The 17,118-nt window shown below is 46.7% G+C and overlaps 1 protein-coding gene across 1 annotated transcript in view; it reads right to left on the bottom strand.

Moving 5' to 3' along the window:
- Nucleotides 1-2,188: 2,188 nt before the first annotated feature.
- Nucleotides 2,189-17,118, bottom strand: part of GRIN3A (glutamate receptor, ionotropic, N-methyl-D-aspartate 3A) — a 177,080-nt gene continuing 162,150 nt past the window's right edge. The window contains exons 8-10 of the mRNA XM_015423090.1: nucleotides 11,251-11,415; nucleotides 8,195-8,268; nucleotides 2,189-2,537 (exon numbers count right to left, since the gene is read on the bottom strand). Of these exons, the coding sequence (XP_015278576.1) occupies nucleotides 2,189-2,537; nucleotides 8,195-8,268; nucleotides 11,251-11,415 (588 nt within the window). The remainder of the gene's footprint in view (nucleotides 2,538-8,194; nucleotides 8,269-11,250; nucleotides 11,416-17,118) is intronic.

Genomic DNA, 17,118 nt, shown 5'->3' with positions numbered 1-17,118 from the left:
GGAATACTCCCTGAAAGATATGCCCACACTCATCAACTACTGTTTCCTCTTATGGATTCCCAGCTGACAGAAGATCTTGAACCTAAACCTGTTGCCAGGTCATACAAGTCTAGGTTCAATTTACACATGGCTTCTGATGGTGCAAGAGCTAGCTCTTCTGGAGTCATGTCTGTGCCACTCTGCTTAAGATGTCTTAACAATGGATGGTTTGGTTATATGCCGTGCTGGTTACCACCAACTGGGCATCTCAAACTTGGTACATAATCCACTTTTAGCTCTGAGATGGACAATGTGCAGGTTGACCAAGCTGCGGGGGCAACCACAGAGTGGAGGGATCACACAGCTCCAAGAAAACGGCCCTACCAGCAACGCATGTTAGGGTGGGATGGAGTGGGGTGGGGGGGATGATTTGTCAGGTGTTTGTATACCATATATTGTTTAACCCACTGCTTGCATGGCACCTGCATAAAGAACAGACATTTACAACTGGATAGCAAGCCACCACTGGCAAGTCACACAACACATTTCACTGAAGGATACCACTGCGCTCCAAAAACATTAAGCCATAGGGGTGGCTTGGGGGTGACCAAGGGGCCTGCAGTTCCCCACCACCAGCCTATCAGGTCCCTTGAGTGTGATTGGGAAATGTAGGCCAAAAAAGATTGAGAGAGAGAGACTGGGAACTGGCAACACCATCAAGACCCTGCAACAGATTAAAACCATCTGTAGTTTTCCAAAAGAACAGAATGCTTTGTTGCTTATTTCTGTTGGGAGCACAGGGCCTGCTAAAGGTAGCCAGGAGATTATTTGCAAATGGAAAGAACCTTAGAGGGCCCTGCTCCCGCCTTGGCAGCTAATTCTGACTAGGTAAATGGGGAGAGAGTAGGGTTGCTAGTCAGTGTCTGGAGAGTTGTGAGGGGGAAGCATCCTGATAGAAAAATTAAAAAGAAAAATAAGATCCCTTCTACTCGCAGGAAGTTCTGACCATAGAGCTTCTGGTGATTCCAAGAGCTACCCAGAGGTGACAAGTGTAGCTCCGGGAATCTCCCGAAACTCTTAAGGTAATGTAACATAAAGAGTTTCTGGTAATTCCCAGAGCTACCCTTGTCACTTTTGGGGTGCTCTAGGAATCTCCAGGCACTATATGGTCAGCTTCCTGTAAGTAGACGAGGTCTTCTTTTTAATTTTTCTCCCCAAGACGATTATGTCCACCGCATTTGGCCCCCGTTTCCTCCCTCTAATCAAGTGTGCACAGGTGGGCAAGGGCTGCCATTAACTGGAGGTTTCCCGCCATAAGTAGACAAATGGGAGAACATAATTTTCAAAGGAATATATATTGCATTTGGCCATTGGTTTACCTATTATGCCAAATGATGGGGTGCTGAAATCTGGACTGTACAGTTTCACCTTCCAAATGAAAGGGGGTTATATTTGAACACTCCGTCTTGCATGTATTCAACTACATTCTGTGCAGGTAGAAAGCAACGCCAGAGGGAGAAGTGTAGCGTCATCTTCTCCCTGATGGGCTAGTTGACTACATCCAGGAAGATTTTATACAGGAGCATTTGAAAATATCTAAGAGTCCAGAATTCTATACCCTCTGGCTTCCCTCTCGTCCTGTGTAGTGAGTGGATCATTGTTTGCGGTCATAGAAACTTTTATCCTTTTGGTCTGGCTCTTCCAGGGCACTGTCTCTCCCAGTGACCAGACTGGTGAAAGAGAAAATAACTGAGAATAAGAACACAAACAGGGCCTTGGGATCTGCCATCTGGGAGGCGACCCCAGCCGGGCCATAACAAATCCAGCTCTCAAAATCCACACAAAGCATCACCAGGACACACAATTTGGAACCATCATTTTAAAGTCTCTCTCGCTCTTTTCTTAAAATCAATGCACAGAAAGGGCTAAAAACTTGAAATTCCATTTGAGTGTGGTGAGGAGAAAAACGGGAGGCCGTGTGGCGTGGAGGCTCTCTGTTTCCCCGTAGGCCGAGGTCATGGAGAGGCTGCCTTCCCATGGAGATGGAGCTAGCCAGGAGCTCAGAGCCCCGCCCGCTGCCTTTGCAGGAAGGCGCTGGCGACGAAGAAAAATATTGCTTGCTGATTTCTGCAGCCACTTTCTGGCATTACCCACCCCCCAAAAAAGGTGTGTTTTTGAATGTTACAGGAAAGGGGCCAGGTGGGCCCCCTTAGGACTCGGCGGTCCTGTTTGTCCTCTGAAACTCTTCCAGCTCCAGTTTTCTGCTCATGGCCAGCTGCAGTTCCTGTTTGATCACTTGAATCTGTTTCTCCAGCTCAGAGAGTTCTTTCATCACTGAGGTCCTTGCCATGTTAAGGGATTCTGCTTTCCCATTGGTGGTCAAGGAAGCTGGGGCCTCTCTCTTCAGTGGGGGGAGGGAGATGTCCTGCGGCTGCTGCTGCTGCTGCTTTAGGATCACTTCAGTCTGCTGCTCCTCACTGCAGATGTATTTCTTCCGATGGCAGTTGCCTGGATTGGCCGTGTTCCACACCGAATGCTGGCTGTTCCCCGCATTGGACCTGCACAAGGGATTCACACCCAGAGTTAGGAGACAGCCATCTGTTCGCACTTATGTTTTGCCAGGAATAAAGAAGTAGAAGGAAAAACCTCTCCCTGGTTTTGTAGCCAAGGCTGCCAATAAGGGGGGGGGGGGACACACACTAATGGTGCAAAATTTCATCCATTTGGGTAGGGTTGCCTGGTCCTACCTTTTTTGCCTTCGAAACCATAGAGTTTGCCCAAAACCTAGAGTGTCACCCCCAACGACCCTGACACGATGATGTCACTTCCGGGTGACAACATTGCATCTGGGATGTCACCTGGCAACATCCCTGTTTGTGGGTGGGGCTTCCCCAGATCAGAGCCCCCCAAAGCAGGGGAACCCTCGCTGGGAATTGGAGGCTGGCAACCTTACATCTGGGTTATCCTGAGGACCTGGGATGCCAACTCCCAGGCAGCAGAGGGAGACGGATTCAGTGCAGAGCATCAGTTTTGCATGCACAAGATCCCAGGTTCAGTCCCTGGCATCTCCAGTTAGGCATTGTGTCAGGGTGAGCTCTAGGTTCACCCAAAACTCAATGGTTAAACTGGGGAAATGTCAGGGTTCTGTGAATACCTTAAGCCTCTCTTTTCTGAAACTAAAACAAACAAAAAAAGAGATCTTTCAGCTCCTTGAAGCAGCAGATTGATTGCATCTGTTTTTGTGGATTAGTCCACACCTAGCCGTGCTGCAAGATGTAAAACCAATACACCCTAATGACGGCAAAACAAAACTCGGGATTTCTTCATACATGAAGAATGATGCCTTACCTTTGGAAAAGAAGTTTAGAGACCAACACCTTTACTTTTGCAGCCCTTGGTCTCGAGTCTCGACTACTGAACTGTATTCGATGCAGGGCTTTTTTTTGTAGAATAAGCCCAGCAGGAACTCATTAGCATAATAGGCCACACCCAACAACAGAAACTCATTAGCATATCCAGCCACGCCCATGAGAGCATAGCTCATTAGCATATTAGACCACACCCCATGTTACCAGAAGTGTGGTCATCCAGCCATCTTTTGCTTCTTATTCTCTGTACCTTGTTTGTTGTCAAAACCCAGGGCTTTTTTTGTAGCAGGAACTCCTTTGCATGTTAGGGCACACACCCCTAATGTAGCCAATTCTAATGAGTTTCTGCTGTTGGGTGTGGCCTATTATGCTAATGAGTTCCTGCTGGGCGTGGTCAACTTGGGAGCCAGATGGAACTCCGTTCCTGTGCGTTCCTGCCCAAAAATAGCCATGACTCTATGTAGGGCTACCCTTGAAGAACATTTGGAACCTTCAGGTGGTCCGTGGCTCATGTCTTGATGGGCTGTGTTCATCTAAGCTCCAGTCCTGTGCAATCTGCAGTGTTAATGTCTAATAATGCCTCCCCCCTTGGGGTTAACACAACGCAATTTTTGCTGACTAGTCCTCACACAGTATCACTAATTTTAGGTCATGGCCTTGAAGGCACATGAGTTAGCAACCTAGCTAAAGCTGCAGAAGTTTTGATCTGGTCAGTGCCTCAATGGGTGTCCACATGGAGACCCTCGATCTGCAACTGTAACCTTACTTGAGGAAAGGGGGGGGATAAAAGTGTTCTCAAAAATGAATACTGATGGCCATGTCACCACTCTTCAGTCTGAAACCTGTTGAGCATTATAGTAAATCAGGGCTATTTTTGGGCAGGAATCAACAGCAGGAACTCATTAGGATTGGCTACATTAGGGGTGTGTGGCCTAACATGCAAATAGGGCTGCCAACTCCCCCGGTAGGGCGGAAATCCCCCGCCCCAGAGGTCCCGTTCCCCGACGCCGGGGAATCGGGGCCCGGGGGAACCCTGCCCCGGCGTGCGCGTCACCGGAAGTGACGTCGCACGCTGGGGGCGGGGCGACGCCATTTGAGGGGAAAACAAAGAGTTTTCCCATCAAATGGCGTGGCCCCGCCCAGCGTATGTCGTCACTTCCGGTGATGCTCTGGCAGCGCGCGCGCGCATACACAGAAGGCTCCCGGACCGGCAGGACGCTCCCCCGCCGGTACGTTTTTAACATTTGGCAACCCTACATGCAAAGGAGTTCCTGCTCCAAAAAAAGCCCTGGGTTTTGACAACAAACAAAGTAAACAGAATAAAAAGCAAAAGATGGGTGTGGCTGGATGACCACACTTCTGATAACATGGGGGTGTGGCCTAATATGATAATCAGGTGTGTGGCCTAATATGCTACTGAGTTCCTGCTGTTGGGTGTGGCCTATTATGCTAATGAGTTCCTGCTGGGCTTTTTCTACAAAAAGAGCCCTAAATTACTAGGATCTTACAAGCTGCTAGTGAACAATTCTGTTGCCAAGGAGTCTTTGCTTCTGCTGTAGGCATATATGAAACCTTGGGCCCCTCAGTCTAAAAAGAATGCACAACTGGCAAGCACACAACAACACAATACTCTATAGAATTCACCTGTTTTTGTACATTGCTATGTCTTTATACATTCTTTGACCCAGCCGTGCTTTGTATAGCTGCTGATCAGAATAAGTTAGAACCACCTTCGTCCATGGAGTGGCTTCACAGAACCGGGAAAACTGTGTTATTAACAAGATTACCTTATTACATGAGATCTAAGCCAACTGGTTTATAGGTCTATGTTTATTGCGTCCTGGAATTTCACCTAAATTATGAGATAGGACTCAGACTTGTGTGTCTTTTGATTTGATATAATCTTATGGGATGTGTGGTATCTCTTCTTCTATATTGTTATATAGAACACTTTTTTTAAAAAAAGGAATGGAAAATCCTGATGCACTTAAAACTGTCAGAAGGCACAGTGCTGGTACATTATTAAAAAGAGACTTCGGGGAAACGTATAACTGAAGGAAGTATCAGTCTATTGTCCCCCAGGGAAATACACTAATAATATAGTAGAAGTTACTTCCAGCGTTCCTCAATGTCTTACCGTTTTCCGTACAGCAACCATCTAAAGGAATAAAGGAGTGTTATCACGTAATGGACTGGGTTGAGGGGAGCTGTCTGCCTCCGTTAATTCCTTGTACGCCTGGGGTCTGCTACTGCAACGTGGCCCCATGGACATTATAGATGCGTCCACAATGGAAACACAACGGATTTGAACAGGCTTGTTGCCAGAAGGGTTCCAATTAGAAATGGCAAACATTAAGGAGGTATTTTTATGACTATTTTCTACCCTTCTGTAGTCTCCTTGGCTGCTGTGTTTCAAGTAGCATATTTCTTTGTACTCCAAAAGCAACTGGAAAGTTATGTTGGCCTCAGGATCTAGTTCTGTCAGATTTTGAAAACACACCCTTCAGTTCAGCTAGGTTCATTATGGGGGCATGAAAGAGGCAGAACCATGGAAAGACACAGGCAGATAACTATTATTATTAATCACAGTGGGAATGGTATCGAAGAACTAAGAAGAGCTGTCAGATTTGATGGGATGTTGCAGTGCCTGTTCGTATACGTAAGCTTCTTGGAGAACCACTCCAGAATGCTGTAAATAGCATTGTTATTTTAAAAATTCAGTGGCACGGAGGCTGAAGTTGTTATGATCGGGGACCCTGAAACCATGGCAATTGTTGATTTTCATGTGAGGAGTTGAAAGGCCAGGGAGAGTCAGGAAAAACAGGAATTGGATTTCAACGGGAAAAAGGCCCATTTGGTCAACATGCTAAACGGTGGAGATGAATGCTGGTCATAACCCCCCTCAAAACCTGGAACAAGGACTACATGCCAAAAGCTTGGAGTTAGTGTTGCCAGGTCCCTTTGATTCACTGGCAGGGGGATGGGGGGACACTCTGGGAGCTGGAAGCGTCACCCCCCTGGAAGTGACATTGCTTGCAGTGACATTGCTTACATGCTTACATCACTTCTGGGTGATGTAGGCATGTCGGGGGGGGCAACACTCTGGTTTTTGGGCAAAACTCTATGGTAAAATCAACTTCAAACCATACAATTTTGCCCAAAAACTAGAGCATCTACCCCCCAAGGTCACCGATGTGTCTACGTCACTTCCGGGTGACGTAGGCACGTCGCTCCATGTGCTCTTCGGGAGGGAGGGATTGCCTCCCACTGGCCACCTGGCAGGCAGCGGGGAAGAGCCCACAAAAGCGGGGGATCCCCTGTTGCCAACTGTGGACTGGCAACCCTACCTGGAATGTATCTCATGAGGGGCAGGATTCAAAACGTTGGATGGGGGGGGGAGGTTTTCACCTAAGCAGAGAGAAAGGTTAAAAGGTGGAATCTTCCTTTGTTGTTGTTTTTTTGCATACTGTGGCTGGATACTGTGATCTGTGTAGGTACCCAGACTCCTCTGGAAAGGGGCACCAGGTAAGTTTGGGGTGTGTTTGCTCCATCTAAGGTAACTGTCTTGTATTGTAACCTGATAAGTAACCATTAGGTTTTTCTGCTTTCATGCTGTTTTTCTGCGCCGTAGCTCCATTTCTACCCTATATGGATGTGTATTTTCCGATCTATATTTAATCTGATCTCCTATTGTATGTGTATACGTATGCCAATAAAGGCTTGTCAAAGTAAGTAACCTTGCTAGATTTATGATTCATTTTTCTTTTCCTTAGATCTGTATCTACCAGGCCTGACTGCTGTTTTCCATGTATGTTCTCTCATTTCATCTTTAATAATAAAGCCTTTTTCTTTCCCATTTAAGAAAGCAGACTGTGACTCAGCTCACACCTAACATGCAAAGAAATTCCTGCTACAAAAAAAGCCCAGGGTTTTGACAACAAAGTAAACAGAATAAGAAGCAAAAGGTGGGTGTGGCTGGATGACCACACTTCTGGCAACATGTGGGGTGTGGCCTAATATGCTAATGCGCTGTGCTGTCAGGGGGGTGGCCTAATATGCTAATAGGTTTCTGCTGTTGGGTGTGGCCTATTATGCTAATGAGTTCCTGCTGGGCTTTTTCTACAAAAAAAGCCCTGGTCCACGGTATCTGTAAAACTCTCCTCTAACACCATATTTCAAAGGAATCAACTTTCTTCCTGTAAGCTTTCTTCATTGTCCATTTTTTACATCCATACATAGTAATGGGGAATACTACGGAATAAATTAACTTGATCTTGGTCTCCAGGGACACATCCTTACCCTTCATGATCTTTTCTAGCTCCTTCATGGCTGCCCTACCTAATTTACGTACTGTGTACTATTTAATCAGAGGGTTCAAGGTGGTTTTATTGTACATACTTGTAACCTGTAGGTTATACTTTTGCTTTGTCTTACTAAAAATATTACATAGCTTTCAGTTTTTCTTTGGACCAATAGGGCTACCTCCAACTTCCACTTCACTGTGAGTTTGGGTTTGTAAAATAGCTTCTTGGCTCTGCTGAGCAGAAGCACACACTTGACAACAGAGATTGCCTGTTGTCTGTCATATCAATGGCGGGATCCGACAGGGGAATGATGTGTCAAAAGCTGATGTGCCTGGTGTTGCTGTTACATTGCAGACGCACAACTGTTCTTTATGATTTACGACTTGGCCAGCACAATAGTAAACACTTTTGTTTGTTTGCCTCGTATAATGCTATCTTTCCTATTGTCTGCCTCTTCCTTTTAATAAAAGAAGTGTTTTTGTCTGGGGAACTAATATCAGAGATTCTTCTGTAAACAGATTTTGAAAAAGTGATTGTTCTTACCTCTTTTCAACTCGCTTTGCTTTAGGCTGGTGTTTGTCTTCAACGAATGAACTATTCAGAGCTCGGTGCAATCTCTGGAGGAAAGAAGGGGGAAGTACATTCATCAGTATAAAAACTACCCTTGAATTCTGGGGGATTAACACAATCCAGGTTTTCTGTGTATTTTCATCGCACTTTTTGCACTGATGTGTTACTGGGTTTAGTATCATGGTGAGTGTCCACCAGTGCTCAGCTGCATTATGTGGGGAGGGCTGAGAGCTCACTGGCACTGTGTCTCTAATACAGTTCCCGGCATTTCCCATCAAAAATGGATCCAGCAGGGAAGCGGAGGAAGTCTGACTGCTGCAGGTCCCAACAGACCATGTTAAGTTAGGTGGGCCACTGAGATTGGCCGAATCTGCATCTAGCATTTGCTCTGCTGTCTTACCAAACCCACACTGGAACAGAAATTCCCATCTACCGGTACATTGCATGCCACTCTCACTTTGATTGGTTGTCAAAGTGATTGTCAGACTGCAGCTGCTTTCACTTCATTTGAGCTCTGGTTTTATGGTGGCTGTCTGCATAGATCTATGAGCATTTTATGGCCATTCAGGGTAGACTTTGCAGTCAGGACGGCATTAACCTGGGGTATTTTAATGCGATTTTGAGCCGCATCTTTTTCTGTCCCAGCCTGGGTTTGGTACAACAACGGAGCAAATTACTAGATGCAGATTGGGCCTTAGTATAAGGCCGCTTCATATTGTCTGAGCCACAATGCAATGGATTTAGGGTTACCAACCTCCAGGTGGAGCCTGGCATTCTCTGGGCATTACTACCGATCTCCAGACTACAGAGGCCAATTCCCCTGGTGAAGATGGCAGCTTAAAATTTAACCATTTCATCTTTCTATTGTTTACCCCATTCCCATTCCTCCTCTCCCTCTTGTGGCTTCCCGCAATGCTTCCCCCCCGCTCTACATTACATTACATCATCAATTTTATCATTTTCTTATCATTACCATCTCAAGATAACATCATTTGACATCAAATGCTGCTGGCCTTCCTTATGCACAACCACTGAACCTCCAGGAATTTTCCAAGCTGGAGTTGGCCTAGGTGAGTTTTCTTAACCACAAGTGCATGTCAGTTGCATTTGCTGCCAGGAAGAGGGAATCTCTCTACATCATGCTCCTGACAAGGGTAAGTAGGGAATTCAGGGGATGCCAGTCTTAACAGTGAACAACTCCATCTTTCCAAAGCGATATAGGCACAGTTGTGTGATTCAAATAGATGCGCCGGGCTCTTTTTGTAGCAGGAGCTCCTTTGCATATTAGGCGACACACCCCTAATGTAGCCAATCCTCCAAGAGTTTACAGAGCTCTTATTACAGGGGCTACTGTAAGCTCTTGGAGGATTGGCTACATTAGGGGCGTGTCGCCTAATATGCAGAGGAGTTCCCGCTACAAAAAGAGCCCTGCGGGAGGTCGGACAGACTCTTTAGTACAATGCACACCAGGAACTGTGAGCATTCTGTGAACATAACAAATTATTCCTGTTTACTGAGGTACAGAAGGACTTGGGTATTTATCCTCAGTTTTTAACGCGGGAGCCAGATGTGCCAGAGAGCAGAGTCCCACAAACTGCCCTCTGCTACCTTGAAAGAGATGCTACAGTAATTATTTGAAGAAAGCCGTGTGAGGTCTATTTTTGGATAAGCCAAGGGGCTTAATTAATATACATTTACACACTTGAAAACCTCCAGATCTTAGGCGCTGGATGAATAAGAACCCCGTTTCCCGCTGTCTCTTTGTCTATGTGCTTAATAATTGCAAGGACTTCTTTTCAAATGGACCCTGAAAGGGTAAAAACCACTAGCACGAGGGGAAAGGCTGACTTCCCATCAGTGTGCATCGCTGTTATCAATCCCCTGAGCCACCCAGGCCCCTTGAGAGGGTTCCTTTATCTGAGAGCTGCTCTGCCCCCAGCCCATTCTTCACAATAACTAAAAGCCTTTGTTAACAAGAACAACAGCCAACAAGGCCACTGATTATACTTGATCCACACTGCTCCATGCTTAGAGCAACATGGGATACTCTCCCTCCACACGCTGTTCCTTAAGATCCCAGTAATAAAATCTAGGATAAGTACTCTTTGAAACGATTTCACCAGTACTTAGAAAAGTGCATATGATCATGATGATGGTTCTGTATCTACAGAGGGATTGTATATTGCATGGATCCTTAGGTGATACTGTGTCCCTGCTGATGGAGGCTCAGCGACCTGCATCTGGAGAAGCAAGTAACTTGACTCTGCTTCCAAGTTATTCCAAAGTGCAATACTTCGTTTTCCCATGTAAAATGAATAGCAGCTTCTTACTTATATTAGAGAAAGGAACAGGGTGAATCCGGGGCTCCTGCCATGCAGGTTAACCCACTTCTCGGCCCCAGTGACAGAAGTTTACCCTACTAACGGTGATCCAGACTGTAGGCCATTTACTCTGTCCTGTAGAATTTTGCCAGGGCTATATGGAACTCATTGTGATTGCCTGTCTAACTCCACTCCTTCGTTTGCATAGCCCTGCCACCAGAGGTCATTTCGGGGGGAACTGTGTTTCCCCGGATGAGGTGCAGGGGGCGGGGCACATGACGAAGCCCCGCCCCCTGCTTCCAGCTGCCCTGCTTCCAGCCCTCATTCAGCCAGGAGGAGGCAGGAGAAGAGGGAGGGTAAGTTGCTTCCTCCCCGCCTCTCCCCACCCCTGCCTGCCTGGGGCCAGGGAGGGCCTTGGCGGGGCTTCCTCGCACTCCCGCTGGCCTTGCAGGTCCACCGCCGGGCCCCTGATGTCAGGGGGTGTGGCATATGCTAATGAGTTATGCTAATGAGTCCCCCTAGCTCTTTTTCTATGAAATGACCCCTGCCTGCCACTGATTCTGTTTCTCGGTCTCACTAGGAGACTGGCTTTTAAATTCCCATATACTCAGACCATCCATTTCAGTTTGTTTTGGGGGGCAGTTCAATCCATTTTGGGGGGAGGAGCCATTCCATTGTGAGGTTGTTCTGTGGTGCCAGAATACATACCTGACTTGTGTGGAGCCAATATCTCATTCTGGATTTCTTCTTAACTCGTGGGATCACCAGTCTGTATACTATGTGTTCCCCAATGGTAGTGAGAATCGATAAACCAAACCCAATGCATAACATCACAAACAGTCCTGAAAAGTGCTTGATTCCCATCTGCAGGGTCTGTTAGGAAAACAGAGAACATCGACACATTAATGGTACCAGGAAACCTAGAATACATAGGTAGCTCGATGGATTTTTAATTCTCACTACCATTTCATCTGATCTTGCTTTTGTCTGTTAACCAGATAGACCTTAATCTTTCAAAAACTCAGGATCCACTTGCAGCACCAACCATTTAAAATGCTTTTTAAAATTATGTAGTTAATTGTATGTATAAATAGACTTTCAAGTAAAAGTTCTCAAAAGAGTTTACTATACAATATGATGAAAGAAAATCAATACATGGCTAATAAGGTACAGTGAAGTCAGTTAAAAATAGTAAGAGACAATAAAAGTCAATACAAAATCAATAAAATACAAATACATGAAATGCAGAATTCCAGTGAGTCCACACAACATCTTATTGAGCCATCTCAAAGGCTCTGTGGTCCAGTTTGTTAGAGCAACGTAAGTCCAACATCTCATTTTCTCTTTCCTCCGAGTCTATTTCGCCTCTGCTCCATTTTTCTTCTTAGGTTTTCTCTTTCTCTTAAAAAAAACCCTATCAAAATGGCAGCAGCATCCATACCATTGGCACAACTTGCCTTATGTCTGGGCATAAGTCAACATTGGACCACAGTCCATCACCTGAACACAAACATTGTAGACCAGACTGACAAGGTCTCTTTTCCCTCATCTTTAACCACTCCCCCTTGAAAGTACGGTACCTTTACTTCTGGTGCAACCCATTTCAGACACATGCAAAATCTAGTAGTGTGTCATGAGGATCCACCCGTTGAGTGTCTATGTGATAGACCAGCAGTCTTAAATCTTTGCAGCCCTGTGTCCTAAGTGGCAAAGCTGAAAACACATGATAGAAAGAGAGGGAAGCCAGTGTTATGACCTCAGTGGTGTCAAGGCCAGGGCAGTGGACAGCAGACCGAGAAAGGTGGGGACAGCAAATACGAGCTGAGCACCGGAAAAGGAACAAGCCAATGGTTGCTCTTATGGGGAAATCCTCTTTGCCATTGAATGACCTTGCCTCACCATCCTGCCACTCCTCTCAGCTTGCATGCAAAGAAGTGCAGGAGGTGTGGTGTCTGGGGCTCCTGCTTTCTACTCTTGCGTTGTAGCAACAGGTCCTTCCAAAAAGCAAAGACAGAAAAAAGGGCTCTACAGGGGCTAACAGTCCAGCAGGTGATGTTCTGTTACCTAATACAGGGGCTGAAGACTACTGTATTAGAATACTTTAATAGATGTGGTTTCGTTCCTCCTTTCTCCTCCTTTTTTATAAACTTCATTTAAAAAAAGAAAAGATTGGAGTCCCACAGCCTCTGACGCAGTCCAGTTTAGGTCAATGTATGATCACAACCCACCTGCTGAAAAGTCAATGAAGACAAAGAAAAACCAGTCTAGAAGCAATCTAGAATCCCTTTGAATCCCCATTTTTATATTTACAGTTCACCTTACTTGCCGGGACTCAAGGCAATCTTCTCTGACCTATCTACTGTACAGCTAGAGTAGCGTCGTAATTTGGGACCACACTAGGTCTGCCAAGCCCCCAAGAAAAGAAACAACAAAAAAATGGCTATTGGCCTGATGGCATGATATCACTATCATTGGTGCCATCTTGATGTTACTTCCAGGGAAAACCTAGAAGTGATGGCAGTCCTCTCTAGGACTTGCTGGAAACTCTGTGCTTTACCATAGAGGTTCTGGTGATTCATAGAGAGGTGTGACATCACTTCCTGGTTCCCCCTGGAAGTAACATCAAGATGGCACCAATGACACTGACCCACTTCCTAGTGGTTGCTAGGCCATGCCTGGCAACCCTATATCTGGCCCTGGCCCTGTGGCTCATGCTAAGTCCATAGTTGCCAGGGCATGCAACTTTCTTTTACTTGTCTGTTCTTGTCATTTAGATATCACTCTTGCATGATAATGTGAAAAAGACAGGGTTTTACAGAGCAGGAGATAGGGCTGTCAGCCTCCAGGTGGGGCCGGGAGTTTTCCGACACCCGTTGGAACAGGTGTTTTTCCGATATCTCGCACTTTGTATCCGCGGTTTTGGTATCTGGACAGCAATCCGCTGTGACCGCGTTACCCCCCCTTTTGTGTTTCCGATTTAAGTTATGCGCATGTGCAAACAGGCGCTAGCTTTTATTTTGGTCTTTTTAGTTTGTATGTACGCCCAAGCGCATGTGCACGTTTTTTTTAAAAAAAAACCGTGCCGCCGTGGGGACGGTGCGCTGTGTGATCAGTACTTCGCGTGAGTGAAGCAGAAGACAGAGGGACGGTCTGACCACCTCCAAGCGATATAAAATGTCGTGGATAGAAGAACAGCGGGAAAACTAGCGCGGTAAGAGGTTCGTGTGACCGCGGCCTATGTGGCATCATGTCCCTGTGGAGCTCCCCCCTCTCTCCAAACTCCCCTCCCCCAGGCTCTGCCCCCAAATCCCCAGGAATTTCCCAACGTGGAATTGGCAACCCTAGTAGGAAGGTTGGGTGCTAGGTAGATGTTTCCATTACACCATGCCAAGTGTCCTTCTTTGTTGACAGAGGAGATGCCAACACAGCATGAGCAAATGAGAAGAGAAATATGTTGCGACTGCTCCTCATTAAAGCCTATGTTTGGAGATCAGTTTCAGAGATGCATTTAATGAGGGGGAGGGGGAGAAACGAATTACAGCCATGGGTCTTGGGGAATATGAAATGGTGAACGGCAATAACAGCAGATTTACATACTGGCGATGCCTTTAGTTGTTGATAGTGTGCAATGCAAACAGACATTCTCTCGTCAAAGAAAACAAAACGATACCAACGTATTTCAGTGCCTTTCTAGAACAGCCAGTTCTCCTGACCCATTTCATTATGAGTGAACACTACGATCCAACTTTCCACTGATGACTTTGCAGAATCCATCTGGCCAGGATCTTCGTTTTCCTGTTGGCACACACTCTCAACTTGCAGGGGTTTTATTCAGCAGTAATGTAAATGGATCCAAATCGGCAAAGGCATGGTGGTGGTGGTGGTGGTGATAGGGAACAGTGCCTTCTCCATATTTCCCCTTCTCCATTTTCTTCAGACCCATCCCCTTCAGAAACACCGCTTTTCTGGCAAAGAAGGACTTAAAGGTAAAGGTAAAGGTTCCCTTGCTCGAAAGCCAGTTGAATCCGACTCTAGGGTTGCGGTGCTCATCTCCGTTTCAAAGCCGAAGAGCCAGCGCTGTCCGAAGACGTTTCCGTGGTCATGTGGCCGGCATGACTAAACACCAAGGCGCACGGAGCGCTGTTCCCTTCCCACCGAAGTGGTACCTATTTATCTACTTGCAATTTCTTGCTTTCGAACTGCTAGGTTGGCAGGAGCTGGAACTGGATTTGCCTTTCTTGGTCTGTGATAGGTACAATCTGCCATGATGCAGTGACACAATTTATGCCCCACCCAGTCCCTGTGCTGCTCACAGGCTGAGAGATCTCTGAGAGTGGAAGCCGTCTAAAGCACGTGAGATCACGCTGTTCCCAGATCAAAATAAAGTATGCTTATTCTAGTGCTAACAGCTGATCTACGTATGCAGATAAATGATGGTGATAGAGAGCTCCATGGACTCAGCCATTTCAGATGGGGGAGGAATCACACCCCCTCATAATCAAAACCAATTAAAAAAGCCAGCAGTTCCGGAAGAGGATTCTAGTCTAGCTTTTCCCCTAGGGCCAGGGTGGCCAAACTGCGGCTCAGGAGCCACATGCAGCTCTGTTGCACGTCTTCTGCGGCTCCCCGGCAGGGCAGGGCGGCTGGGGAAGCGAAGGGGAGGCAGCCCCCCCGACCCTTCTTCCCTCCCCCAGGCAGTCTTCCCCTCCCTGGGTAGGCCTCAGGGGGGGAGGGAGCAGAGGAAGAAAGCCACGTTGCCTTTCAATGCCTTCTCGAAGGCCCCCGCCCAAAAAAACCCCATTGTATAAATAAATATCATTATCAACATCTGTTTTAACCCCTTTGGAGTTTATTTTCGGCAGCCCACATGGAGGCTGGCAACAGGGGTCGTTTCATAGAAAAAGAGCTAGGGGAACTCATTAGCATAACTCATTAGCATATGCCACACCCCCTGACATCACCGGAAGTGTGTCATAAGGCCACACACCCCGCCCCCAACGGTCCCGGCTGCCGCCGGCCTTGCAGCTCCACTGCTGAGCCCCATGAGGGGCCTGGCGGTGGACCTGCAAGGCTCTGGCCCCAGGCAGGCATGGGTGGGGAGAGGCAGGGAGAAAGCAACTTACCCTCCCTCTTCTCCTGCCTCCTCCTGGCTGAATGAGGGCCGGAAGCGGGGTGGCCGGAAGCAGGGGGTGGGGCTTCGTCATGTGCCGTGCCCCCCGTACCTCACCCGGGGGAACTGCGATCCCCTGCGATCCCCTCCGAAATGACCTCTGGCTGGCAATGATATATAGTGTTGAACACTGTGACGTGGAAACAGCTTTGCTTTTTACGATGGCTTAACCTGTACAGAAGCTACACTGTTACTGCTTCATTCTTATATATTGTGTGTTTTTGGAATACCAATAAAAACCTCTTAAAAATAAAATAAAAAAAAACGGGTGGGTTGCATTTGTTCCTGTCTTGCGGCACTCCGACATCTGACATTGACCCCCATGTGGCTCTTAGGTTGAGCGAGTTTGGCCGCCCCTGCCCTAGGGTGTTAATTATCCACATGCAGAAGAAGAACAGTGTGCCATCAACTCACAACTGACAAAAAGAAGAGCCCATCCACAGGGCATTCCAGGCCAGAGACAGGCAGAGGTGATTTGCCTTTGCCTTCCCCTGCGCAGCAACTCGAATCTTCTTTGGTGGTCTCCCATGCAAGTACTGACCGTGGCTGACCCTACTTAACTCCCAAGCCCAGGCTAATCTGTGCCATTTGGGCTACTATTCCATTTGGGAGTATAGAACCTCCCCACACACCTGTTTGAAATGGTACAGTCTCGAGAATCCTAACTGGAGGTGTTTCTGAATGTATAGATAGCTGAGCAGATGCAGCAAACAATTCCTTTGAGGGTAAAGATAAGCTTCATTGATGCACTGATCTAGCCTCAAGGGACTGTGGCTTCCGTTACACACACACACACACACACCCTTTTTGTTTGCTGTCCTTTGCATTTGTAATCTAATTTCTTCCACCGGCTGAAGTAAAGCTTGATAACGAATGCACCGCGGGAGAAAGGTTTCCAATTCGAGATCATTCTCTTCATATTAAGAACTGATTCATTAAGCATGGCAGCTACGCTTGATTAATTAAGTAGTGAGCGTAATGATTCCATTTACTTAATAGAGAAGAAAAAGGCATTTTTAATTTGTACAAGCTGGTGCCAAATCAAAGAGTGAGTGGGCAGTGTTTTAACAGGCTATATACCTGGGGCTCCCCCCTCCCCCTGCAAAAAGAATTCCCCTAGATATGGAGAATGTGCAAAATGTTTGCATTTTGGAGACTCTCCCACCTTCCCTTCCTTCTAGTAAGCACTTTATCCACGGCAATGCAAATGGTATTTTCGCTATGTTTCAAGAGAAGCTTATATAAAAATAAAATAAAACAAGGGGAGATCTGCAAGAAACTTCTGGGGAGGGGGCATTTCCCCCACCTTTGCTTCCCTCTCCCCCTTCTCTGTCAAAGTTCTCTCCTGTCTTTCTGCACCCACCCCATATCTATCAATCTTCCCTCACCTCCCCTTCTCCTCTCAA

This window comes from Gekko japonicus, unplaced genomic scaffold (genome assembly GCF_001447785.1).
Source record: "Gekko japonicus isolate JY-2015 unplaced genomic scaffold, Gekko_japonicus_V1.1 scaffold389, whole genome shotgun sequence".
In the NCBI taxonomy this organism is placed as follows: domain Eukaryota; kingdom Metazoa; phylum Chordata; class Lepidosauria; order Squamata; family Gekkonidae; genus Gekko; species Gekko japonicus.
The sequence above is the reverse complement of the archived record's forward strand: the minus strand, read 5'-3'. Positions and strand labels throughout refer to the sequence as shown.